The sequence below is a fragment of the Populus trichocarpa genome, chromosome 6 (assembly GCF_000002775.5).
Source record: "Populus trichocarpa isolate Nisqually-1 chromosome 6, P.trichocarpa_v4.1, whole genome shotgun sequence".
Classification (NCBI taxonomy): Eukaryota; Viridiplantae; Streptophyta; class Magnoliopsida; order Malpighiales; family Salicaceae; genus Populus; species Populus trichocarpa.
In genome coordinates, this window is record NC_037290.2 from 15,689,457 (window position 1) to 15,716,860 (window position 27,404).

Consider the following 27,404-nt stretch of genomic DNA (forward strand, 5'->3'; position numbering starts at 1 on the left):
CAAAGGATATAAAAAGGGAAAAACAATGCACCATATGTAATGGAATATATATGCAAATCCGTTGTGGGACAAACCATTCAAATGAGGATGGCTGATGAAACTTTTCAAAGGACAGGAGGGTAAGTAAAACCGCCATCAAAATAAAGGATTTGTGAAATTTTGCTCTATTTCAAAATCTAATATCGCATCAAATACTAGTTTCAATCTCACCAAACATCGAGGTAGAATATGCGTGGTTGTATATATATATATATATATATATATGACTATGCATTAGCAAGTAAGCCAATTATAACTACAAGGATTTATAAAGTTATGCTAGATATCATGCCAACAGTTTAGCAAGTTCATCCACTCTTAGGCTTCCTTGTGGTACAGAATCTACATATTGTTCATTGAAATATTTTCTTCTAACCTTAGAACTCTTCCTCTCGCTACCTCCTCCCATCTTGGAAAAGCTTGTGACTTGTTTAACTTCCAATTCCCCGTTTTCTTGCATCTCGCTCTTTTGAACCACTGTGTTCCTGGGTTGGCGCCTAAAAACAGGACCAGGAGGAGCAGACTGTGCAAAGGCAACTGCCTTTTGGTAAACCGCATCAGCATCCAAATTTGCATCTAGGACAACTGCACTCCCAATCTCAACAGCTTGTTTCAACAATTCTAAAACTCCCTGCGTATAAGATTCATTCAATTTTGCCAGTTCACTAACATGGGAACCTTCTGAAACATTTTGGAGCTTTTCCATGTTCCCAATTCTTTCCAGTGTGGTATCAGATTCCACCGACGTGGTAATTAGCATTTCATCAATATACCCTCTATCATCCAATATTACTTCACTGCCACTTGCAATTCTCATGGCTTCAGACTTGGTAACAGCAGAACTGTCATCATTATCTGGTGTGGTTTTACTTTCATAGATTTCTGTTGAGGTTGAAATAAAAATCTTAGCTGCAAATGTCTCATCTATGTCCTTTTGGGATAGATCCTCTCCTTGATCTTCAGCATCCATCCTGGACGTTTTTAAATTCAGTGTGCTGGCATCCTTTACTGAGAAAGTTTCATTTTGTAGGCCCTCCAAAAGTGGTGTGGCAGAAGTTGCACCGTCAATGCTAGAATTCTTAGCTTCATCACCATCATTTACTGGTTTTGTGAAGGAGGACTTCCAATCTCTTCCCCTCCACATGAGGATGTGCTCGCATTCAAATGAGATCAGCACACATGGGACAAGGTCCTGCAATTTGAAGAATCAAGGTAATCTTTGTCATAAGTTTTTAGAAATGAATTTGAAGAAACAAGGAAAAAAAAAAGCAACCGAACATAATTACTCAACAGACCCTGAGTTTGGCTCCAATTTTCCTAAAATCACTTCCATTCATCCCTTGACAATTTATTCGGACCAATTCACACTCTTCAAACGCCTCTCTGACATTTCTCACTAAATCACGGTACACACCATTTTTCCCTGCACGCCATACAAAACAATGTAATGTCATCAATATGTTCATGGAAGCTCAATTTTATTTATCTTCTCATCCTCTAAATGATAAATCAAATTAAAAGAATAGCTATGACCACTGAGCATGCTACCTAGTTTACATATTGGTATCAGTTTCCGCCCTTTATTCCGCATCCCAGATGCTTCTTGCAATGTTAGACCCTCCGGAGCTCGTTGAATCAACCTTGGATAAACAGGCGTAACAGGTTTCCACAACATAAGAGGAAAGCGGGGTCGAAATCGATAGTTGTAGTTTCTTCCTCGGAAAAGATACAACACCCCTCCCTTTCTGTAAATGATCTTCCCTCCAGTCCTTTCCTGTCCATTTTACAAGACATATATAATCCCAAAACAAACAATTGAATCAAACACCAAATTAAACGTAAAGAAGAAGAGCCACACCTCTAATTGCTGACACACATTGTCCATATCCACAGTACATACTCCTTTGCATTTGATTTTACACACTCTCCTCCGCTTCCAATGCGCATGTATATTATCCAACATGTTATGCGTCAAACCATCTCTCCCTGCCCACACCAAACAAACAAACAAAAGAATAAAGAATTCCGCATGGTTCATCCTGGGCACCAAAAGTACACAGAAACATACCCATATTCAATTGTCGCTTCGCTTTCAAGCATCCATCAACCAACTCTTGAATCTCCTCTTGTGTCAAAGGATCACCTAATATCTCCTCTCTAGTCTTTGCGTACCTAGGGCCCGCCCCGGGCAAAAAGGGACCCGGTGCCTGAACCGGCTTGACTCCCTTCTTATCCGGAGGGGGCAAAACAAACGAATCAAACTCTCTCAGCTTCTTTTTGCTGGGCGGCAACGGGGCACGCCCAGTCCAAGGCCTTGGCATCGTGATGGGCCCAAACGGCGCATACGGCGCCTCCCTTAGTTTCAACGGCTTCACCTTCGGCGTCTCCGTGTAGCTGTACTTGAACTCGAACGGTGCGCCGTCTATTACATAGGAGACGCCGTCTTCGCTTAGCTTGATGTCTGCTTTCCTGTCAATGGGGGGTTTGGCGTTGTTTCGCGGTAGGGGCACTCTGGTAATTTTGGGAAGAAAAGCTGGGTGGGTTTTTTTCAAGGGTTTGGAGTATTTAGATTTCTTACCCGGGATAGAAGGAGAGGAAGGAGAGGAAGGTGTGCCAGTGGATTTGAAAAAAGAGATATCTACTTCAGCGGCGTTTTTCGGGTCGTAATTAGTGACGATGTTGTTGGCGGAAGTGAAGCGGCGACGGCGGCTGATATCTTCTTCGATTTCTTGTTGGGAGCGGTAGCGTTGGTTGAATTTGTCTGCATTGGCGTTGAACCATCGAGAGAAGTGGACCTCGGTGGACGGACGGTGGGATGGGTTCGGAGACGGTGGTGCAAAGATTGGGAACGGGGTTGGAAATAATTTTAGCGCCATTAACAGAAATGATTAGTGATGACTGTTGAAAATCTAGAGTGAGCGAGTGAAGGGATTTAGGAAGACCTTGGGAAGAGATCAAACGGTGTCGTTTTTTGTGTGTTGGGAATTGTTTTGTTATATTAGCGGTCTGTTTGTAATGTTATGCAATTACAAGGACAGGGTCTTAACTGTTACTGACAGCCAAACGGACAGACAGACAGCAGACAGGGAGGGGCTCGCTACAGACTAAAGAACTGTAATGTTATGCAATGCATTTTCTAAATTGGAAAACATAAAATCGGTGGTACTCTCATTGAGCCATGGATTTTCCTGCTGTCTCAGTTCTTTAGCAGCTTCGATCGCAGATTTTAAATCAGAGCTTATAATTTGCATATAGTTTTCATGGCCTCCTGATGCCTCTGAATCTTAAATTAGAGCATATAATTTTCAGAGCAAAAGTTTGATTTCCCCATCTTTTGAAGTTCCTCGTCCACAAGGCCGCTCATTTTTCTTTCCTTATCTCTTGTGAAGCACCCTAGAAAAAATGCAATTCATTTTCACTTCCCCATCTTCGAGAGCTTGCTGGTCTATAAGACCATTCATTTTTTTTTCTCACCTCCAGCCAACGAATCCCCAAGTCGATTCCTTTCTATTGAAACTTTACTATGCTCTTCATAAGAACCATTAGGTCTGTTTAAGGGTGATTATTTTTTTGTTTGGTTCGGTTTTTATCTAAAAAAATAATTAAAATAAAATTTTGAAAAACTGAAAAATTCAAATTGGAACTAGTTCAAATCGACCGGTTTCGGTCCGGTTCGGTTTTTTTACCATAAAAACTGGAAAAACCTGTATTTTGTTTTTGGACTTTTTTTTCTTTCTTTCTGATGGGCTTGTAATTGATGTTAATATTATCTAATTTTGTTACAAGATTCTATAATATATTTAACTTTTTTTGTCACTGAATATTAATTTATATTAAATTATTAGTGCTAATATTGTTTTCGGGGGGCGTTTGTTTCCCGGAAAGTGGTTTCCGGGAAACCACTTTCCAAACTTTCCTGTGTTTGTTTGTCATTAGGAAAGTTGGTCAACGAAGAACACTTTACAGTCAAAGAAAAATTTGGCTTGGTTTGCAGGAAAGTGTTTTCCTTTTATTTTGGGCGGAAAACACTTTCCGAAAGTTGTGAAAAAATTAGAAATGTCATATTATTTGCCGATTATATCAAATTTGGTCCTTAAACTTTTGATTGCTATATATATATATTTTTTGTTTTGAATATTTGTTTTTCAATTTCATCCCTTGGAATTTAATTTTTATATTAACTTTGGTCCTCATTTTTATTTTGTTTTTCCCTTATCATTTTTTAATTGAATTTTTTTATCTATCAAATTTGATCCTTATTCTTTTGATTGTTACTTATTTTATTTGAAATAATTAATGAAATGTTAATTATTATTATTTTAATTTCTTTATCTTTCAATTTTTTTATTTTTTATTTGATCTCTATTATTTTGATTATTATTTATTTTATTTGAGATAATTTATGAAATTATATTTTTTTTCAATTTCATTCTCATTCAACTTTTTAATTTGTAAGATTTGTTCCTCATTATTTTATAAACTTGAAAAAAATAAAACATTAATAAGTTATTTTTCAGCTCATTTTCCATGACATAACCAAACACTGTAAAGTGATTTCCAACTTATTTTTCATTACACTACCAAACATCGGAAAATACTTTCCTAGAATTCACTTTCCAAAAAGAAACTACTTTCCAACAAATAAACGGGGCCTTCATATGTTGCAAGTCTTTCTAATATTTGTGTTTTGAACTCCTCCTGCATTAGAGTTTAAATAACACACACACCAAGTTAAAATCTAAATTACAAAGCACTGTCTTTAAAAGGGCTTAAAAAGAAACAACAAATAACCTTGTCATACAAAATAAAACACTTCATGCAAAAAATATAAATGAAAAATCTTCATTGTGCACATCATCCCAATCGAAAAGCACATCAAGATGACAAGAACATTGCACTTTGATTCCTTAATACCATTGACATCAAAACCTGGAATTCAAGATCTAAAATTATAACATGATAAAATAAATTAGAATATGTAAAAATAAAAAGTAGTATTTTACCATCAAACTAACTTTTGAAATAATTATCATCTGTTACTAGATGTAACTTTCCACTAAGCCATAATACACATACCGATGAAAGAAATTAGACATGTTGGATGATTGCAAACGCTTTAATTAATAAATCACAAAATAAAAGGTGCAAGTTTATAAAAAAAAAAAATTATCTGACTCAAGTTTTTCATGGATTTCAAGAATTCTAAATGATAATTGGATATCGATGCAGTAATTGTGAAAGCATATACTTTTACACCACATTCTAAACACCGGAGAAAATCAAGTAAGTGATTTCATGAAAATCACTCTGTTTCCAATAATAGCACTGGTCTAATAACATAGTTTAACGACACACTAAGCCATAATACACATACCGATGAAAGTAAAAACAATCCAGGTAAGAATTAAGGCTTCTTTGGTCTTCATTTTTCCTTTGCAAATTTGTTTGAATTTGTCACATTATGTCCAGCAGTTCATTTCCCTGAAAGAAAAACAAAGAGCTGGAATATACATGTTGGCTGCTGCTTAATGCTTAATTGCTTACTGACAAGGACCTTTAATCAATGATGTTTCTCGATAATAATTTTTCCCACTAAAATGAGTAAAACCCAGATCCAAATTCCCACTTTAGTTAACTACAACAACTCAAATCTAAGTTCTGTTCTCATATCCATACAACTGAAAATCAAAATTTCTTTTAAGGACAAGGTTTATGGGAAAAGGAATAACCTTTCAAGGTTGATTATACACAAAAAAAAAACTCAAAAGATCATTAATTACCACAAATCTAAAAAATCCATTTGCAAAATCACAAGAAAAATCTAGTAAACATAAATCAAAAGACAGTACAACACATACACACAGATACACACACAGATACACATACAGAGAGAGATTTTTCAAATTTTACACAAACAGCAACTTCAACATGGTATTTAATGGAAGAAAAAACTAGTTCAGAATGTGCTTCCAAAAGGCTAAATCACACGAAATTTAGCAGAATAAAACCTAAAACAAGTACATTCTACTACAAATAATAATAAAAAAAGTTATAAAAACAACTTATTAAGAGCTCAAAAAAAGTGAAAATTGGATTGTGAGTCGTTGAGATATGTATACCAGAAGAAGCGAGTCCTACTGGTCCTGGGTAATCTTAGCTTTTTTCACTTTCTGTGCAACAACCTAATCGAATACGAAACAGAGATATAAATCACTCTCACTTTTAAAAACAAAAACGATAGTGAATTAGAAAAAGATAATTCTCGAAAATGAAAGGATTGAAATAGAGATTTTAGAATTCTTTGCTCAATTTTGATTAAACTCGGAGCTAAATTTAAGCATATTCCCAGAATCCCAAATCAACTAAAATACGACTCTAAGCTCAAACACCAATTTTTTTATAAGGATATACCAACAAATACACAGATCATAGAGCATATATATGTTAAAAAAAAATAGAGATTGATAGAAAAAAAAATCATACATGGTGTGAGTTGTGACAAGATTCAAGGTCGGGTGTGAGAGAAGGAAGTGACTGGTTTGCTAGATCTGGACTCTGGAGGTTAGGTGTGCTGGCGTGGTGTGTGTCATGCCTGTATGGGAGAGGGATGTGGCTGAAGTCAGGAGAATAGAGATGAAAATGGATTAATTTCATTTTGTTAGAGACTTGAGAATGAGATGAGATCTGTGAAAGTATGAATTGTGAGGGTTGAGGGAGCGAGGGTTGAGGGAGCGACTTGTTTGCTCAGGACGGCTGGATGTGCTAGGGTTAAGAAAATTAGAGAGCATTTTTTTTTTGTATTTATAGTACTCCTTTAACTGAACCGGTTCGATTCCATTGGGGTTTTTTCGGTTTTAGGTTTCTGAAATCAAAACCAAACCGAACTTTAAAAAAAAAATTAATCAGTTTTTTTTTCGGTTCGGCTTTTTTAATTATTTTTTTCTCGGTTTAATCGGTTTCTCAGTTTTTTTGTTCACCCCTAGATCTGTTTCTGTTTTATTGTGCCACGTCCTAGATGGACAGTAACAGAAAATCTAATGATAACTACAAATTGTAATACTGCTTTTTTATGCAGAATTATTAGTTTAATGTTGTTTTTATAGTGCATTAGTTCCATACATTATCATCTTCTCTGTTATTGTCAAAAACTTATTTTAAATGGTGATACCTTTTGAATTATTAGAACTAAGAATTTTAGTGTTTTTATTGAGTTATTAACATTGTTAAAATTAACATAAAAATGATAAAAATATTACAAATATATTAATTAAAAATAGTAAATATAACGGTCTTGTAACAAAAAAAATTGTAACAAAAAAATGATTTAAGGGCGAAGTAGTTAAAATTGTTAATTCAATTTATTTCCACAAGTATTTCAAACAATATAATTAAATTCAATTATGTTATTTAGTATTTTATTTTAAATTTAAAAATCATAACGTTATCAATTTAATTTAAATCAAGTGTAAAATTAAATTAAATTTAACATATGATTTGTTTCTATACATGATGTTAAATTTTTCACTTTTTCAAGATTCTTTATTTTTATATATAATTTTGTTTGCTATACAAATATCATATTGTTATTAAGTGTTTAAAAGACCTCAGTTGGATTTGGATATATTTTCCAAAGCTCTTCATTTGGTTTTTCAAGGCTTAGCTCCAGATACAAGGGGCAGAGTGATTAATTTATATGGTCAAATTAGATTGTATGTCTTAATTTGTATTATAAGTCTTTTTGACATTGCGATTAAATTACTGTTTGGTTATTTTTTAATTTTTTATTTTAAAATATTATTATTTTAGTGTTATTAGATTATTTTGATATATTGATATCAAAAATAAATTTGAAAAAATAAAAAATATTTTATTTTTAATATATTTCTAAGTAAAAAAACATTTTAAAACATAATTTTTATTTACATTTCTAAACAATCACTTAACTAGTGACAGGAGATAGCACACTTGTGTGATATGGAAACTTGTGATCTTTTTCAGAGTTACGTCTTATAAAGATTAGAATGTTGATGATTATTGGTATGGTCGTTATTATCATCATTCTTTTCCAATGTTTTGCACTTCTTTGGATTTTTTTAAAAAAAATAACACAATTTAGTAAAAATTTTGGTAAAATAATGTTGGTTATAAAAATATATAAAAAACAACACAGTTTCAACTTTCAACACAACCACGGTTCTGAATATTAGTTTTGTAACAACTTTATTAGATATAACAAATGTTTACTCAAAAATCAAATATGCATGTCTTATGCAAATTAATTAACATATACAAAGCCAACATAAATATTTATAAAGATTTAATGGCCAAGATATAATATTCAAGATCCAATGATCAAGAAATAAAAATGGAAGATAAGATGATGTGACATGAGAGAGAAATGAGAAAAGAAAAGGAAGGGAAAGAAAGAATGGATCACTAAGGACACATCTAGGCTCTATTTTTTATACACCTGGTACTGTTTAAAATATCTCAATGAGACGATTTTAACCGCACCGTAAAAGACCACGAAAGAAGATTGTAATTGGTTAATGGTTTTGTTTTGGGTTAAGGTTAACCCTAAACAAAACCATTAACCAATTACGATCTTGTTTGGTGGTTTTTCAAGGTGCGGTTAGAATCGTCTTGTTGAGATTTTTTTAATGGTAATAGGTGTGTGAAAAACAAAGCCTCAGCATATCCCTGATAACCCATTTTTTCTTTTCTTTGTTCTTCTTCCACCATTTATGTCTTATACCATATCAGTTTATCTCATGTTTTATTTCTAGACCATTGGAACTTGAATCTCATATCTAGACCATTGGATCTTTATAGAATTTTATGTTGACTTCTATACATATTAATTAATTTTGATTTTGATTCTTGAGTAAACAACTAATATTCAGAATCGCAATTATGTTGAGACTATGTTATTTTTCAAATATTTTCTAAGTTGTGTCATTTTCCCAATATTTTTACCGGATTGTGTTAAAATGGTAAAATACCTCACTTTCCTATTAGAAATGTTGGTCTTTATTGACTACCGATGAGGGTTGTAGTTATGATGATCAACAATCTTACCTTGTTAAACAATTCAAAGTCGAGCTAAATACATGTATTTGTAGTGCATTGTGCTTTTCAAAAATATGTTTTGCTTGAAAATACATCAAAATAATATATTTAGATTTTTCTTTTTATTTTTTACATTATTACATCAAAATCATCGAAAAGCACTAAAAAACCTTTAATTTAATGTTTTGTTTATGTCAAGCACTTTTGAAATGCACTAAAATGCAAGTTGAATGTCGTAACCCAATTCTAGGTTATTCCCCAAAATTCATTTTTTTTCAAAATAAAAATAAAAAAATTAAATAACGGCTGACAACGTGGAGAAAGTAGGCCGGGAAATCAAGTTGGAATTTTTTGGAGGAAATTCAAGACCTAATTGTACCCCATTATGCCCAGAAATGGAGAAAAAATACAAATTTAAGGTTAAATTAAATGATTATTGGATGAATTTGCATAAAAATTAAGTCCAATGACATAATTAAATTTTTAATAGGCCAATTTGATTTAATCGTGGGCCAAATTAAATTTTAATTATGTTTAAGAATTAATTTGGGTCCAATTGAAGGATTTAATTAAGTGCAAGGACTTAATTATACTTTAAATGGGTCAAATTAATTTTATTTGGGGCTTAATTGGTGAAAATTTAAGCTTGGGAGCCTAATTTGGGCTTAATTGAGAAGATTGGAATTTTAAGAGACCAAATTTAATTTTTACCAAGTTAATTGATTGAAATTAGGGGCCAAATTGCAAGAAAATTGAAGTTTTGGGGTCAATTAGGGGTTAAATTGAAGAAATTGACAGCCAAGGACGTTTCTGTAAAAGGCGCCAAAATTAAGGGGCTTAATTGACAAAATCCAGGGGTCAAAGTGAAGAAATTGAAAGTTTAATAGTCAATTAGGGATGAAATTGCATAAATCCGAGACCAAGGACCATATTGCAAAAGGCGTGTAAATCCGGCGCTGAAGTTGAAGTTACGCCGGGACCAAATTGCATTAAATCAAAAGTTTAGGGTCAATTAGGGATTCTATTGAAAGCAATTGAAAGCTGGAGGACTAAATTGAAAATCGGCAAAAATCCCTAATTTTAAACCAAAACGGCGCCGTTTTTTAGTTTAAAAAAAAAAAGAAGAAGAGACCAGGTGACGCGTCGCCTGGTTACTGTTCATCATCTTCCCCGTGAAGCTGTCAGGGTAGCAGTTTTGCAGGTGCATTTAATGCATCGTTTGTCCCCCAAAATTGACAACTCGTGCACCAAAATGGCCACCTGAAATCCCTCTATCCCCGAGTATTATCCGTTCAGGCCTATAAACCTCAAAACTGCTCCGATGACTGGCCTGAAGTAGGGCAACTCGGGCAGCCTTGGACTGTCAAATTTGGCAGTTCGAGGTGTACACTTTGAACCAACGGTTGGGATGCTTACCAACCAAACCAAAGGCCATGATTTGGCACCATTAAAGACAAAATGTTCTTCTTCCACCTCCTATAAATAGGGCTGCATTTCATGGCATGAGGGAGGAAAAAAGCAGGTCCAAAATCGACCAAAAACCAGCCCCTCTGCCCCCGTTTCTGCAGTTTTTCTCTCCCTCTCTCTCTCCACCGTTCCAGCCACCAACCAGAGCCACCACCAGCTTCTCCACCACTAGCCCCACCACAGGTAGCTATCCCAACCACAAGCCGGCCACCCCACGCCTGAAACAGCCGTCGTTTCTTCCTCTCTCTCATTTCTGCAGAAGTCTTCATCTTCTCCCTGCGGACGACTCTGGCCACCGCTCCTCGCAGAAACACCGCCAGAACCACCAGCTAAGCCTCTTGATCACGGCCGAGACTCTTGCTTCGAGTGAGCCGCTCCTCCACCAACCTCCATTTTTCTGCAGCCATTTTGGTTGCATGCAGAACGTGAACCACTGTTCACGTTCTGCAAATAATTAATATTGCATCTGGGCCGGGCCAATGTTGGCCCAACCCAAGTGTCTGGGCTGGGTCTAGCCTGGCCCAAAAAACTAAAAAAGAAAATATTCTGGGCCGAGATCGGCCCAACCATTTTGGGCCGATGTTGGCCCACTTATTCTGGACTGAGCTCGGCCCAGCCCACATGTTTTAATAATATTTATTTAATATATATATATATATATATATATATATATATATATATATATATATATATATTTTCTTTACAAAAACAAAAAAAAATCCAAAAAAATTTCAAAAATCATTTCAAAAAAATTGTGATTTTCTTAAATATTTTTCTACCAATTTTGCATAATATCGGATTGTATATTTACACTGTAAAATACAAATCCGGTATTAAAATACCCGATTTCTCCGAAATATTTCAAAAAAAAAAAATTCAAAACATTTTCAAAAAAATATCAAAAACTTTTAAATCAATTTCCCTTTTTAAAAAAAAAACAAAAAAAATATTTTGTTTTCATACGGCCAAATCCTAAAAATTTTCCAAACATATTTTCATTAAAAGATTGCATCTTTTTCATGTTTTGAAAATCCAAAAATTGGATATCATAACCAGTTTATGATCATCCAATAGGGTTTGACCAAAATATCAAAAACATTTTTCCAATCTTTTTTTCTAGGATCCAGATGTAGATTTTAATATTTGTGGGGTGTAAAATTACACGATAAAGTACACCCTCAGGTATTTTAATATTTTCAGACTTTAGAACGGTTAAGATTTAACCCGATAAGGTAGAAACTCTCTCATGAAGATAGATCTACCTTGAGCCTTAGAAAAGACCAACGAATATGACCCAACTTAGAAAAAACAATCAAACAACAATGCAGCTTACCTTAGGTAGGGTGCACTGGGGGTGATGCGTCTTCCCCTTGCACAACCAGTCCCTTACCCAGACTCTCGCAGACCATAGGTTCCTAGTGACCATAATACTAGGTGGCGACTCCTAAATATTAATTATAATTTTATGATTAAATCCAAAAACCCTTCCTAACACACAACACCTCACACAGGAGGCATGAAAAGTAGCCTCCGTCATCACCAGACGACGTCGCGTCGCTCTCGCCCCCGCGACAGGATGGCGACTGCACTGGGAAAAGCCATGTCTGGTCGGACTAAGCATTGATTATTTAATTGTTTTCCTTTTGTTGGTCTTTAATTTTAGCTCATATTTTTATTGCTTTAGCATGCATTTTAATTTTACGAATAAAGCCCAATTCTAGGTTAGGTGGGGAGTAGCGGTTTGCCTCATGACTTTCAATCGGGGTTCAGATTCGTGAAACATCCAACTATGAACTGAGTGTTTACTCGGTAATGGCGGTCACAATGTGTCCCAACCACTCCTTGTAAACCCCTATATTGCCTTCACGTGAGGTGGTCACTGGGCAGTTCATAGACCATTTTAAGACCAGGTAGAAAGCCTACCCATCATGTAATGACCTAAAACCTTCCTTTAGAGCATGGACTCCCTACATATTCATTTTGCATAGGTTTTTTCCATTCATACCAAATGTGCATACATTTACACCCATACACATGCATCCATCCATTGTAAATAACATACATACTTGCATCAAGTTGAAATATAGGTCCCCAAAGAGCCTACAAACACTCGACTCCAAGCAAGAAACATGGAAGGTGAAGAGCGTGCTCACCGTGATGCCCATTTCCAAGAAGAGTTAGAGTCTCTGAAAGCAAGCGTGGCTCGCCTCACTAGCTTACTCGAGCAAACACTTAGAAATACCTTTGGTGAAGGTCCTTCTAACCGGCCAACTATCTTTGTTCAGCTTCCGGCAACAGCTCAACCTGAAGAAATAATGAGTGAACATGGTCAAGAACCTCCATACAATCCAGCATTTGTGCACTCAATGCCACCGGCACCAACCCCCGCAGTCATAGATGCATTTGCCAATGAGTCCCACAAGACCAAGTCATCTGATGACATTGATAAGATGGCAGCGCTAGAAGCCCGAATCAGAGCCATTGAAGGGGTAGACTTGTACGATCCAGTACGAGCAGCAGGAATGTGTCTGGTCCCAAATGTGATTGTCCCGAAGAAGTTCTGTGTTCCTGAATTCATCAAATATACTGGAACACAATGCCCTATGACTCATCTCAAATCTTACTGCAATAAGATGGCAGAAGTAGTACACACGATGAGAAACTACTGATGCACTTTTTCCAGGATAGCTTGAGTGGGGCGGCATTGAGCTGGTATATGAGATTGGACAACACAAAGATCCAAAAATGGAAAGACTTAGTGGATGCTTTTGTCAAGCAATACAAATACAATATGGACATTGTTCCTGATAGAACTAGTTTGTCCAATCTAGAGAAAAGGGACAAGGAAAGCATAAGGGAATATGCTCAAAGGTGGAGAGACCCAGCTGCTCAAGTACATCCTCCGCTCCTGGATAAAGAGATGGTCACTCTATTTGCCAACACGCTCAAGGACCCATACTACGAGCATGTAATGGGTAGTTCAGCCCAACAATTTACTGACGCTGTGGTAGTAGCTGAGCGCATAGAGCAAGGAGTAAAGAGTGGTAAAATCTCTGCACTTGTGGAGAAAAGGGGCTTTTAAGGTAAAAAGAAAGAGGTTGACCATGTTGAGGGTAGGAAGAATCCATTTGAAAAATACCACACTCCATCCCCTTCACCCCAAATTTCCAACATCAATCTCAACCCTACATTCCCCACAAGAAAACCTGAGCCTCAAACCAAACACCAAAGAGTCCAAGAGCAACTACTTCCATTACCGTTGCCCTTAAATGAAATGTACCAAAAGCTACTGAGCATCAGACATATAGCTCCAGAACCCTTGACACCTCTGCAACCACCTTACCCCAATTGGTGGTGATCTCACTTACGAGTATCATGCTGGCGCTGCGGGACACAACATTCATATCTGCAGTGCCTTCAAGAAGAGGCTCATGCATTTAATTAAAGCTGGATGGATAACCTTCGAAGGAACTCCAAACGTGAGTTTGAACCCTCTACCTAATAATGCTTCAAGTAGTGGATCGGAAATGCACTAGAGGCAGAATGCTCTGAAAACCTCAAAGCACTAATGGCAAGAGTAGGGTGTAAAGAAGGCAGTGTACATTCTCGAGGATAAAGGATGAAGTTATGCCACAAGATGGGAGGATGGAGCCTACTTAATTATTTCTTTTTATTTGATCATGTCTGTTGTAACCTACTTTAGTCTTGTTGGCAATTTAGCTCATAATGCCACAAGACTTTCTCTGTCAAATGAGCCTTGCCTGTTAATAAAATCATGTGTTTTTCTGTGTTCATGATGTACCTTCATACAAATAACATACTAAGCACACCTCTATACTCACAAAACCACTGCACCAAGAATTCTTTGGTGTTTTTCTTTTTTTTTTCTCTCTCCTAAAAAACAAGCATGACCCTATGTTTTCACAAGGATTTTTTGGAAAATCAAAGTTTTAATACAAAAACAAAAATCAAATTGGTGTTTGTTCTAATAACAAGTTCTGAAAATTCAAGTGATATCCTAACACTTAAAAAACTTGAAAGACAACCTGAACACCATGAGATAACTTCAAAGCTGAGTTTTGACTGCATGAATAATGAGAAACCATTTTGCATATTCACATGTGAGAAAGCGAAGCTTGTCGATTCTAACTACATGCATTTGAAATGAAGAACGACCATTTTTGATTATCCTTTCACAATGCTAAAAATCCCTTGTAGACCCCTTTTGAGCCTAATAACTTTTTCTTGAAAAAATAACCTTGGCTAGGATCACTCCCTACACTGGGGGGCAAGTGCAAAAAAATTCTTAATGACTAAAAGTGCCCAAACAACCCTGGGGGGCATGAAAAAGTCCTCAACGATAAAAGTGCCCAAACAACACTAGGGGCATGAAAAAGTCCTCAACGATAAAAGTGCTCAAACAACACTGGGGGGCATGAAACAAAATCCTCAATGATCAAAAGTGCCCAAACAAAGCTGGGGGGGCATGAAAGAATTCCAAAAAGATTTGAGCATGCCACAAAAATCATTAATATAATGATGCTCAAAACAAAAAGAAGAAAAAGCCCAACACTAGGGGGCACCATGGACCATTTTGCAAATTAATTCTAACGCCCAAAAATTCATGGACCAAAAAAGAGTTTGGGATATAAGCACTAGTGATCCTTAGTTTTAAAGTCCCTTAAACACCTTTTGAGCCTATAAATATCATTTTCCTTCATAGCCAAGAGCCAAAGCCTACATTACATGCCCAATCAAGACCTTTCTGATCAAAGGCAGACAATTTGGATTGGTAGACTTTGCTTTCCCATGTGAAACAAGGCGTTATTCATGCAAGCAAAATGAATGCTTTGAAAACTAGTTCTTTGAAACCCTCAAATTTTGAACCCTTTTGACCAATCAAACATCACTTCACTTGACCAAAAGCAATACAAAAATTTTTCAACACTCATGCAAACTTATCCATGAGAATCGCTTAAAGTTTTCAGAATAAGTTTGTTTTGAACAAACATCAAAATGATTTTTTTTGGAATAGCTTTGAAATTCCAAAAGTTCTTTGTGAAAACAACTCTTTGTAAACAACCAAATCTTCTTCCATATAGCCTCATTCCCAAGGAAAACCCAATTTGAACACTTGGAGACATGATCAAACTGTGGGGCAATCCACCAAAACACATAAGGCCGACTCCATGATTCCCCTTCTAAGAAAACATAAAATGTTGGGCGAAGCTGACAACCCTTCAGATAAAGGTTTGTGGACAAAGAAGTATGTTGATGTCATACCCCTCATAGAGGTCAAGATCACAAGATATGACTCGAGTAAGCAAGAGCGGAAAGAGCCATCAAAGCTTACTATTAGAGACTCAAACTTTTGAGAAAAGGAAAACTCCATGAAGAAAAGGGAACCTATATTTCTCAGGTAAGTATACATGTATATTGATCATGATGTATTATTTTCATCTTTGACATATCAATATCTTACCGTCACCTCTTTTTAAGCAGGCTGTTGCGTCTTCATCATTTAGATAGTGCGCTTTATAGCCCTACCTTTTTCCCTTTGAGTGCTCCTTCGAGCCCTCCACCATCTTAGGTTTTGTGCTTTACAACCTACCTATAAGTGCGCCTTAGAGCCCCCGACCACCTTGGGTAATGTGTTTTCTAACCCTGCCTCCTGAGTGCGCCTTAGAGCCCTCGACCACCTTAGGTAGTGCGTTTTCTAACCTTACCTCTTTTTAAGTGTGCCTTTGAGCCCTCACCTCATTGGTAGTGCGTTTTCTAACCCTGCCTCCTTTCAAGTGCGCCTTTTGAGCCCTCACCTCTCAGGTAGTGTGTTTTCTAACCCTACCTCCTTTCGAGTGCGCTTTTCAGCCCTCCTTCCCTTTCTAGTCCTATCTCTTTTCAAACGCTACTTTGAGCTCCTATCTCTTGAATAGTGCGCCTTCAAGCCCTATCATTTCATTGTTTTCACCTTGGTAGGTCACCCATCACAATCAGACCTCTTTAAAAACTCTTTTTGGGCCGGTTGCCCATTACAATGAAACCATTTTTGAGAAATCTTTCTCACCACCTCCAAAATCTTCCATCTAGGCTGGTCGCCCATTACAACAAGATCACTTTGAAAAATCTGTGTATTTTTCACCACTTTGAAAACTCTTTTCATTTTCCACCTGGGCAGGTTGCCCATTACAATAAGACCACTTTGAAAAATCTCTGCATTTTTCATCTCTTTGAAAAATCTTTGAATTTTTCACCTGGATAGGTCACCCACTACAACAAGACCACTTTGAAAAATCTTCGCATTTTTCACGACTTTGAAAAATCTTTGTACTTTTCATGACTTTGAAAAACCTGGGCAGGCCGCCCATTACAACAATACCACTTTGAAATTTCTCTGTATTTTTCACCATTTTGAAAAAATCTCAGAAAATCTTTGCGGGTAGGTCGCCCATTACAATAAGACCATCTCAAAAAAAAAATTCTTCTCTGGGTAGGTCACCCATGACAATTCGACCATTTCAAAATCTCTGAATTTTCAAAAGAAAAATCTTCCAGTTTTTACTCTGAGTGCGCTTTCTAGCCCTCAAAAGGATTCATCATTTCTCAATATGATGAGTCAATCATCTCTCATCCTTCTTTTTCTTCTTTACAACGCTTACTATCTAAAGTCTCTTACGAGACTTTCTATCGTAAGCATTGTAAAGAGGGGGGCAACTGTCGTAACCCAATTCTGGGTTATTCCCCAAAATTCACTTTTTTTCAAAATAAAAATAAAAAAATCAAATAAAGGCTAACAACGTGGAGAAAGTAGGTCGGGAAATCAAGTTGGAATTTTTGGAGGAAATTCAAGACCTAATTCTACCCCATTATGCCCAAAAATGGAGAAAAAAAATGCAAATTCAAGGTTAAATTAAATGATTATTGGATGAATTTGCATAAAAATTAAGTCCAATGACATAATTAAATTTTTAATAGGCCAATTTGATTTAATCATGGGCCAAATTAAATTTTAATTATGTTTAAGAATTAATTTGGGTCCAATTGAAGGATTTAATTAAGTGTAAGGACTTAATTATACTTTAAATGGGTCAAATTAATTTTATTTGGGGCTTAATTGGTGAAAAATTAAGTTTGGGAGCCTAATTTGGGCTTAATTGAGAAGATTGGAATTTTAAGAGACCAAATTTAATTTTTCCAAATTTAATTTTTATCAAGTTAATTGATTGAAATTAGGGGCCAAATTGCAAGAAAATTGAAGTTTTGGGGTCAATTAGGGGTTAAATTGAAGAAATTGACAGCCAAGGACGTTTCTGAAAAAGGCGCCAAAATTAAGGGGCTTAATTGACAAAATCCAGGGGTCAAAGTGAAGAAATTGAAAGTTTAATAGTCAATTAGGGATGAAATTGCATAAATCCGAGACCAAGGGCCATATTGCAAAAGGCGTGTAAATCCGGCGCTGAAGTTGAAGTTACGCCGGGACCAAATTGCATTAAATCAAAAGTTTAGGGTCAATTAGGGATTCTATTGAAAGCAATTGAAAGCTGGAGGACTAAATTGAAAATCGGCAAAAATCCCTAATTTTAAACCAAAACGGCGCCGTTTTTTAGTTTAAAAAAAAAAAAAGAAGAGACCAGGTGACGCGTCGCCTGGTTACTGTTCATCATCTTCCCCGTGAAGCTGTCAGGGTAGCAGTTTTGCAGGTGCATTTAATGCATCGTTTGTCCCCCAAAATTGACAACTCATTCACCAAAATGGCCACCTGAAATCCCTCTATCCCCGAGTATTATCCGTTCAGGCCTATAAACCTCAAAACTGCTCCGATGACTGGCCTGAAGTAGGCAACTCGGGCAGCCTTGGACTGTCAAATTTGGCAGTTCGAGGTGCACACTTTGAACCAACGGTTAGGATGCTTACCAACCAAACCAAAGGCCACGATTTGGCACCATTAAAGACAAAATGTTCCTCTTCCACCTCCTATAAATAGGGTTGCATTTCTTGGCATGAGGGAGGAAAAAAGCAGGTCCAAAATCGGCCAAAAATCAGCCCCTCTGCCCCAGTTTCTGCAGTTTTTCTCTCCCTCCCTCTCTCCACCGTTCCAGCCACCAACCAGAGCCACCACCAGCTTCTCCACCACTAGCCCCACCACAGGTAGCTATCCCAACCACAAGCCGGCCACCCCATGCCTGAAACAGCCGTCGCTTCTTCCTCTCTCTCATTTCTGCAGAAGTCTTCATCTTCTCCCCGCGGAACACTCCGGCCACCGCTCCTCGCAGAAACACCGCCAGAACCACCAGCTAAGTCTCTTGATCACGGCCGAGACTCCTACTTCGAGTGAGCCGCTCCTCCGCCAACCTCCATTTTTTGCAGCCATTTCGGTTGCATGCAGAACGTGAACCACTGTTCACGTTCTGCAAATAATTAATATTGCATCTGGGCTGGGTCCAGCCCGGCCCAAAAAACTAAAAAAGAAAATATTTTGGGTCGATATCGGCCCAACCATTTTGGGCCGATGTTGGCCCACCTATTCTGGACTGAGCTCAGCCCAGTCAGCTGGGCCGGCCCAGCCCACATGTTTTAATATATATATATATATATATATATATATTTCTTTACAAAAACAAAAAAACAAAAAAAAAATCCAAAAAAATTTCAAAAATCATTTCAAAAAAATTGTGATTTTCTTAAATATTTTTCTACCAATTTTGCATAATATCGAATTGTATATTTACACTGTAAAATACAAATCCGGTATTAAAATACCTGGTTTTCTCTGAAATATTTTTTAAAAAAATTCAAAACATTTTCAAAAAAATATCAAAAACTTTTAAATCAATTTCCCTTTTTTTAAAAAAAACAAAAAAAATATTTTATTTTCATACGGCCAAATCCTAAAAATTTTCCAAGCATATTTTCATTAAAAGATTGCATCTTTTTCATGTTTTGAAATCCAAAAAATGGATATCATAACCAGTTTATGATGATCATCCACTAGGGTTTGACCAAAATATCAAAAACCTTTTTCCAATCTTTTTTTCTAGGATCCAGATGTAGACTTTAATATTTGTGGGGTATAAAATTATACGATAAAGTACACCCTCAGGTATTAAAGATACAAGGTTTAAATAAATGCGATACTAAAATTCAGACTTTAGAACGGTTAAGATTTAACCCGATAAGGTAGAAACTCTCTCATGAAGATAGATCTACCTTGAGCCTTAGAAAAGACCAACAAATATGACCCAACTTAGAAAAAACAATCAAACAACAATGCAGCTTACCTTAGGTAGGGTGCACTGGGGGTGATGCGTCTTCCCCTTGCACAACCAGTCCCTTACCCAGACTCTCGCAGACCATAGGTTCCTAGTTATCATAATACTACGTGACGACTCCTAAACATTAATCATAATTTTATGATTAAATCCAAAAACCCTTCCCAACACACAACACCTCACACAGGAGGCACGAAAAGTAGCCTCCGCCGTCGCCAGATGACGTTGCGTCGCTCGCGCCCCTACGACATTGAAAATGCAATACCAAACAACCTTTTAACATCATGGAAAATGATTATAATTCCTTTGGATGAAGAAGTTGGGGATGAGGATGAATAGAAGCCACCTATGCAAATAATGATTTGTCATATGATAAGATTAAACAAAATGATGTCTTACTTAAATTGGGTTAATACTCTGTCAAAGTTAGATTACATGGGGTCTTTTACCATTCTAACATAATTTAATAAAAGTTTTAGGAAAATAACATAGGTTATAAAAGTATTAGAAAAATAGCACAATTTGAATACAACTACTATTTTAATTGGAAATAACGGTTGTTTCAAAATTTGTGTCTCATTCAAATTAATTAACATGCACTTTTCAAACCAAAATTTTATGAAAATCCAATGGCCAAGAAATGAATTCAAGATCAAATGGCTAAGAAAGAGAGAGGAGCTAAACTAATATGACATGAGAGAAAAAGAAAGAAGAAAAAAGGGAAAGAAATAACAAATCATCGAGGACACACCATAGTTCTATTTTCAACACACCTCGATACCGTTAAAAAGATTACTACGAGATGATTTTAATCATACATTAAAAGACCACCAAACGAGGTCGTAATTAGTTAAGGGTTTTGTTTGGAGTTAATTACAATCTTGTTTAGAGGTGTTCCAAGGTGTGGTTAGAATCATCTCATTGATATCTTTCTAACAATACTAGATGTGTAAAAAAAACATAGCTCTGGTGTGTTCCCAGTGACTTATTATTGTTTTTCTTTTTTTTTTTCTTCCCCTATTTCACTCTCTTAATACATTGTTTGATCTCCTCTTCTTTCTTGGTCATTGGGTCTTAAATCCATTTTTTTAGCCATTGAATTTTTATAAAATTTTGAATTGATTTTTATTTGGGTTAATTAATTAACAAACGGAAAGCATTTTGAAACATTACTAAATAACCGCTATTGAGAATAGCGATTGTATACCAAATTGATATTCAAAAATACAGTTGTGTTCAAACTATGCTATTTTTCTTATACTTTTTCAATTTATGTCATTCTCTAAAAAATTTTACCAAATTTTGTTATTTTTCAAAACAAAAATCGATTACAGGATATGTTACAAGTGCAGACAATACTTTTTCACGAGAAAAATCTATAGAAACTGGAAGCAAACACCTGAAGAAGGTTGAAAAAACTGATGGCTTGGAAGAAATCAACAGTTTAACATTTGGAGGACTTCAAAGTAATGCTGGCACTATGCCAAGTGTATTACTGGGTAGTCCTAAAAAGAATGGGAAAATGCGGATATGGAATCAAGAACCTCTGACTCATTTTCCCCTAACAATGTAGTTTTATTGGACCATATGGAGACACAAAACAAGATTGTTGAATTATTGTAGACCATTTCAGTCACCTTGAACAATCACTACTAGAAATTCGCTTAATACCAACGGAATTTCTGACGGAATAATTCCGTCGGCAATTTGAGGTCGCCATTACCGACAATATTTAATCCGTTGGTAATGTCATCGGCACATACTAACGGAAAATATTCGTTGGTAAATACCGATGGACACCGACAGACGTATCGACGGAATGTTGAGAATTAAAAAAAAAAGAGGGCGGTTCGCTGACGTGGAGGTTATTGCGGGTATTTTTTATCGACGAAATCACCAAGGGATTCAAAACATCAGCTCCGTACGGTGACGAGACCGGTTCACTGATGAAAATGCTGACGGAATCACCGAGGGATTCAAAACGGCAGCTCCGTACGGTGACATGTCCTATTTACCGTCAGAATAGCCGACGGAATAGTCCGTCGGTGAATCCATCAGCAAAAGTTAATATATCCCCTCTCACTCGACCCTATCCTCCCCTATTTCTCCTTCTTCTTCTCCTTCTTCTTCCTCATCTCAACTCTCCCCAACTGCAAACAACCAGCCCCCCTCCAAAAAAAAATCTCCCTCTTCTCAGCACAACAAGTCATATATCTTGAAGTCTTTTTGTCACAACATCCGTGTTCTGATTTACCTACGGATTTTTATCATTTTTTAAAGTAATTCTATCTTTTTAAATTTTAACATTTAAATATCATGGTTTTTATTATTTTTTTAGTATATATATTTTGTTAGTAGATGTACATGTTTTATTGTTATTTCTCAAACAAACTTGTAGTATATGAATGTATAATTTTATACTTGTTATGGTTTGTTTTAGATTTTGTAAGATTGTATTTGTTTGTAAATTGTTGAAACTTTATTAAAGAATTACATGTGTTGTTTTGAAATAATTAATAGCTTGTTTAATGGGTCCGTTTTAATTTTTATCATCAATGGTATTGCGGAGTTGTAATTTTCGTAGATTGATATATATGTATTAATTTGTATGGATGTTGATAATTGATAATGAATATTTAATATTTATGAGAAGTTGTAATTGGTTTGTTGGATAATCTCGAGGTAAACTAATTTTTTTGCAAATTTACTTACCTAACATAGTTAATTAATACATGTTGTCATCATAATTTTATAGAGATTCGATAGAAGTCATGGATGATCGTTCAAGGATGTATCGAGATTCACCCCAAGGATTGTGGAGGATGGATTATTGTAACGGGGTTCAGGGTTTTATTAATTTCGCAACATCTATTCCCAAAATTTTTACTGGAGGCGGTATTAGATGTCCATGCAGGAAGTGTCAAAATAAAAAGTATCGGCATCCAGATGTTGTAACGATGCATCTTCTACACAAAGGGTTTATGGAGAATTACCAGTGTTGGTATGCACACGGAGAAGTATTTGTTAGTAAGAGGAGAACGGAAGAAAGGGTGGTTGGGTCAACTTCTTGTGCTAGCAACGTGCATGAAGCAACAAATGACAACACTAATCCTTACAGGAATATGGTTATGGATGCAATGAGAATGAATCAAGGTAATGTCAGTCAATGTCCAATTGTAGAAGAAGAACCTAATGCAGATGCAGCTAGGTTTTTTTATTTGTTGAAAGATTCTGACAAACCATTATGGGATGGCTACACGAACCACAGTAAATTATCGGTCGTAGCATAGGTGTTCACCATCAAGTCAGATCACGGGTTGAGTGAGGCGGGTATGACAAGATTATTGAATGGGCGAGAAGCATTTTACCTGAAAGGAACAGGCTGAAAAAGAACTTCTATGTTGCGAAGTCCATGATGAAACCCCTCGGTTTAGGATACCAGAAAATTGACATGTGCCCTAACTTCTGCATGTTATACTACCTTTAAAACGCTAAGATGACCGAGTGCATGACATGCGGGCATTCCCGTTACAAACCCAGAACTAGTAGGGGAAAGACTCTAGTGGCATATAAAAAACGTAGATACTCCCCAATCACATCTAGACTACAGAGGTTATTCATGTCACCAAGGACTGCTGAGCACATGACATGGCACCAATCACATGATGCGGTTGATGGAGTGATGGTGCATCCTTCTGACGGCGAAGCGTGGAAACACTTTAATAGTGTGCATCCTCACTTTTCAGCTGAATCAAGGAACGTGCGTCTTGGGTTGTGTACAGACGGATTCAACCCATTCGAGTCATTTGCTGCTCCTTATTCTTGTTGGCCGATCATACTGACGGTTTATAACTTGCCACCGGGGATGTGTATGAGGCCGGAGTTCATGGTTTTATCTATGGTCATACCAGGTCCGAGCAATCCAGGGCGGAATATAGATGTTTGTCTTCGTCCGTTGATTGATGAGTTACGCAGACTTATGACATCTCGAGGAAACAAAATTTTGTTATGAGAGCGGCTTTGAAGTGGACTATCAATGATTTTCCAGCTTATGGAATGCTTTCTAGTTGGAGCACGCATGGGAAACTAGCATGTCCATACTGCATGGAAAACAACAAGGCATTCACGCTAAGAAACGGAGGTAAAGCTTCTTTTTTTTACTGTCACCGTCGTTTCTTGCCACATAATCATAGGTACAGAAAGAACATAAAAGATTTCTTTGTTGGCAGCGTTGAAAAGGATGTTGCACCCCCGCGTCTTTCTGGTGAAGAATTACATGATGTTGTAAAATTGTACGATGACATTGTCTTTGGTCTCCAATCAGGTAAGCAGAAGTTCTCTGGTTTTGGTTTGACCCATAATTGGGTAAAGCGAAGTATCTTTTGAGAGCTTCCTTATTGGAAGACCAATCTTCTCCGCCATAACCTTGACGTCTGCACATTGAAAAGAACGTGTTTGAGAACATTTTCAACACCGTCATGGATGTGAAGGGGAAGACAAAGGACAACATCAAGGCTAGATTGGATGTAGCGTTGTTCTATAACCGTAAAAATATAGAGTTGGTTTGTGATGAGTCACGGGTTGCAAAACCAAGAGAAAGCTTCGTGTTAGAGAAAAACGCACAACTACTAGTCTACAAATTGCTTAATAGTCTGCATTTTCTGGATGGACATGCCTCGAACATATCAAGGCTGGTTAATATGGAGGAATGCAGATTGTATGGAATGAAGAGTCATGGTTGCCACGTGTTTATGCAAACACTCATTCCATTAGCATTTCGTGATTTGTTGCCAAAGGGGATATGAGATGCACTCATGGAGATTAGTCATTTCTTTAGAGATTTATGCTCCAGCAAGTTGAATGTTGATCACATTGAGAGGCTTGAAACGAATATCGTCGAGACACTATGCAAACTTGAGATGACATTCCCTCCATCATTTTTTGACTAATGGAGCATCTCCCCATACATCTACCGTTTGAGGCAAAAGTTGGAGGACCGGTCAAGTATAGATGGATGTACCCATTCGAACGGTTAGATATTACAGTTGCAATGTAATTCATATATAAAAGTATTTTCTTTGTTTTTCTTCATTGAAAATATTTAATTAATTCAATGCAGGTACTTGTTCAATCTCAAGAAAAAGGTTAAGAACAAGGCGCATGTTGAGGCTTCGATATGTGAGGCCTATATTATTGAGGAGATCTCAATATTTATCTCGTCCTATTTCGAACCTCATCTGAGAACGAGAATCAATCGCGTTCCACAACATGATGATGGCGGTGAAGTGTCTTCCAGTGGGAACTTGTCAATATTCTCCAATCCTGGACGACCCACACCGAAAAATGTCGTAAGAGGAAGATATTTGTCAGAAATAGAGTTCAAACAAGCACATAATTATGTTCTATTTAACTGTGATGAGCTGAGACCTTTTATTCAATAAGTGTATATATGTGTAATACTAATTAAACTTTGTCAATAATATATTGTTAATTATATATTGTAATATAATACACTCAATACCAATTGCAGGGAACATCAACAATATTTGTTGTCAAATAACTCACAGCTGATCGAATCCCAGATCTTTCAATTACAAGATGAACAATTTGCCACATGGTTCAGAACACATGTAAGCACTATCACAAACTCATTCTCACTTGCCAAATTATTGTATGCATGTCATTACATGATTCTCGTTTACTGTTCATTGATGTACATTATATACAAGGTTTATCAAATGGGAAGGGGTGCGTCATTGTCTTCACTAAGTCTGGGCCCTGAAAGAAAAGTTAAGTGCTACAACAGGTATTTTGTCAATGGATATGTTTTCCATATTGAAGAATACGGGCATGGTAGAAAGACATACAACAACGGTGTTTGTGTTAAGGGATCGACTAGTAGTGAGTTAGAAGTTGACTACTATGGTAGATTAGAAGAGGTCGTCGAACTGCAATATCATAGCGAGCAGAATAGAGTGTTTTTATTCAAATGCTATTGGTATGACACAACTGACAGAGGAATCAGAGTTGATCCGTATTATAGTCTGGTCGAAATCAACTCAAAAGCTAGACTCCGCAACGTAAACGATGTCTTTGTTTTCGCAAAGCAATGTCAATAAGTTTATTACACATACACCCCTTCTTTTAGAAAGGATCGATCAAGAGTGGATTAGTTGTCCGTTTTAAAAACGAAACCCAGGGGTCGTGTCGAGCTTGTTCAGGATGAGAACGAAGACACAAGTGTGCGAGATGAAGTCTTTCAAGTTAGTGAGTTGGTTGAACCATATGAGTTGCTCCTTCGGTTGACTTGGAAGAAAATTCAAATTTTTGTGTTTTCGATGATAGTCTTGTTGATGTTGACGCAGAGGAGTTGAATGTTGTTTTGAGCTCTAGCAGACATGCAAATGTCGATGAAGATGATGACCATATTGAAGATTGCGATGAAGGTGATGACTATTCAATTGATGACGAAGAAGAAAATTCTGACTAACTATCAGAATGAAGCCCTGTGTAAAACCCTTTTTTCATGTAATATAGATTATGGATGATATATTTTGTAACACGAAATATGTATTGTTTAAGCACTGTTGTTATTGTTTTGTGCGATGGACAGTTTATCATTTAAGTGTTTGCAGGAAGGTAAATAGGCAATACAAATATAATCTTTCTTGTACACTTACCGACGTCCATACTGACGAACTACGATCCGTCGGCATTTCACAGAGAGTTCGAAAATAATTACTTGAAATGCCACACTTACCGACGCGTATACCGATGGAATGTTATCCGTCGGCAATACCGACGGAATTTTATCCGTCGACATTTCACAGAGAGTTCAAAAATAATCACTTGAAATGCCACAATCCCCAACGACTTTACCGACGGAATAAAGACCGTCGGTAAGTTGTCGGTGGATAATATTACCGACAAAATCACCTACGGACTGTGCGAATTCCAAAGGGCGGTGCATTAAATGCATCTCTGACCGCGTGAGTTTTCCGACGGACTGCGAAAAATATAGAGGGTAATTAAAAATGTTGGTGCGAAATTCAAAAATTACCGACGGATTTTCGAACGTCATCGACGGAATAAATTAAAATAATATTTTTTTATATCCGTCAGTGAATCCGTCGGTAAAACTGCCCTATAAATCACAGCGACCGCCCCTTCAGTTCATTTTTTCATCTCTTCCGTTCTTCACCTTCAGTTTTGATTTTTTTCCTCTGATTTCTTTAAGGCTTTCACCTATAATCTCTAGCAAGTGTTCTTGTGAATCTTCATCAGATTAAAAGGTATGTGTTTCCTCTATTTCATTTACTTTAAGGGTTTTTTTTTTGTTTTAGCTATTTTTATTTTTTTTTGTGTTTTTTGTTTTGGTGTATTTTTATAATGTAGATAAAGTCTTGAAATCAACACATTATTAAAGTAAGCATGTTTCATCCCTAAAGTCTACAGTTTGTTTTTTGAATTTATTGAATATATTTTATTGTTGTATTGGCATAATTATTGAATAATTTGTTGAATTGTAATTGTTAATATTGAATTTACCTTAGAATTTGTAAT

The 27,404-nt window shown here is 36.4% G+C and overlaps 1 protein-coding gene across 1 annotated transcript; it reads right to left on the reverse strand.

The window, feature by feature from the left end:
• Positions 1-273: 273 nt before the first annotated feature.
• On the reverse strand, positions 274-3,017 carry LOC18111101 (CRS2-associated factor 1, chloroplastic). The gene is made up of 5 exons (XM_006389394.3): positions 2,108-3,017; positions 1,898-2,025; positions 1,588-1,813; positions 1,335-1,462; positions 274-1,231 (listed from the first exon to the last, which is right to left on the reverse strand). The coding sequence occupies exons 1-5, from the start codon at positions 2,913-2,915 to the stop codon at positions 326-328; spliced, it is 2,196 nt and encodes a 731-aa protein (XP_006389456.1). The 5' UTR covers positions 2,916-3,017; the 3' UTR covers positions 274-325.
• Positions 3,018-27,404: the final 24,387 nt, after the last annotated feature.

Excerpts from the sequence above, each read along its gene's own strand:
- LOC18111101 (XM_006389394.3), bottom strand. The coding sequence starts at position 2,915 with ATGGCGCTAAAATTATTTCCAACCCCGTTCCCAATCTTTGCACCACCG. Across the intron at positions 2,026-2,107 it reads GAAGCGACAATTGAATATGG|GGAGAGATGGTTTGACGCAT; the intron begins GTATGTTTCTGT and ends TGGTGTGGGCAG. Across the intron at positions 1,814-1,897 it reads ATGTGTGTCAGCAATTAGAG|GAAAGGACTGGAGGGAAGAT; the intron begins GTGTGGCTCTTC and ends TAAAATGGACAG.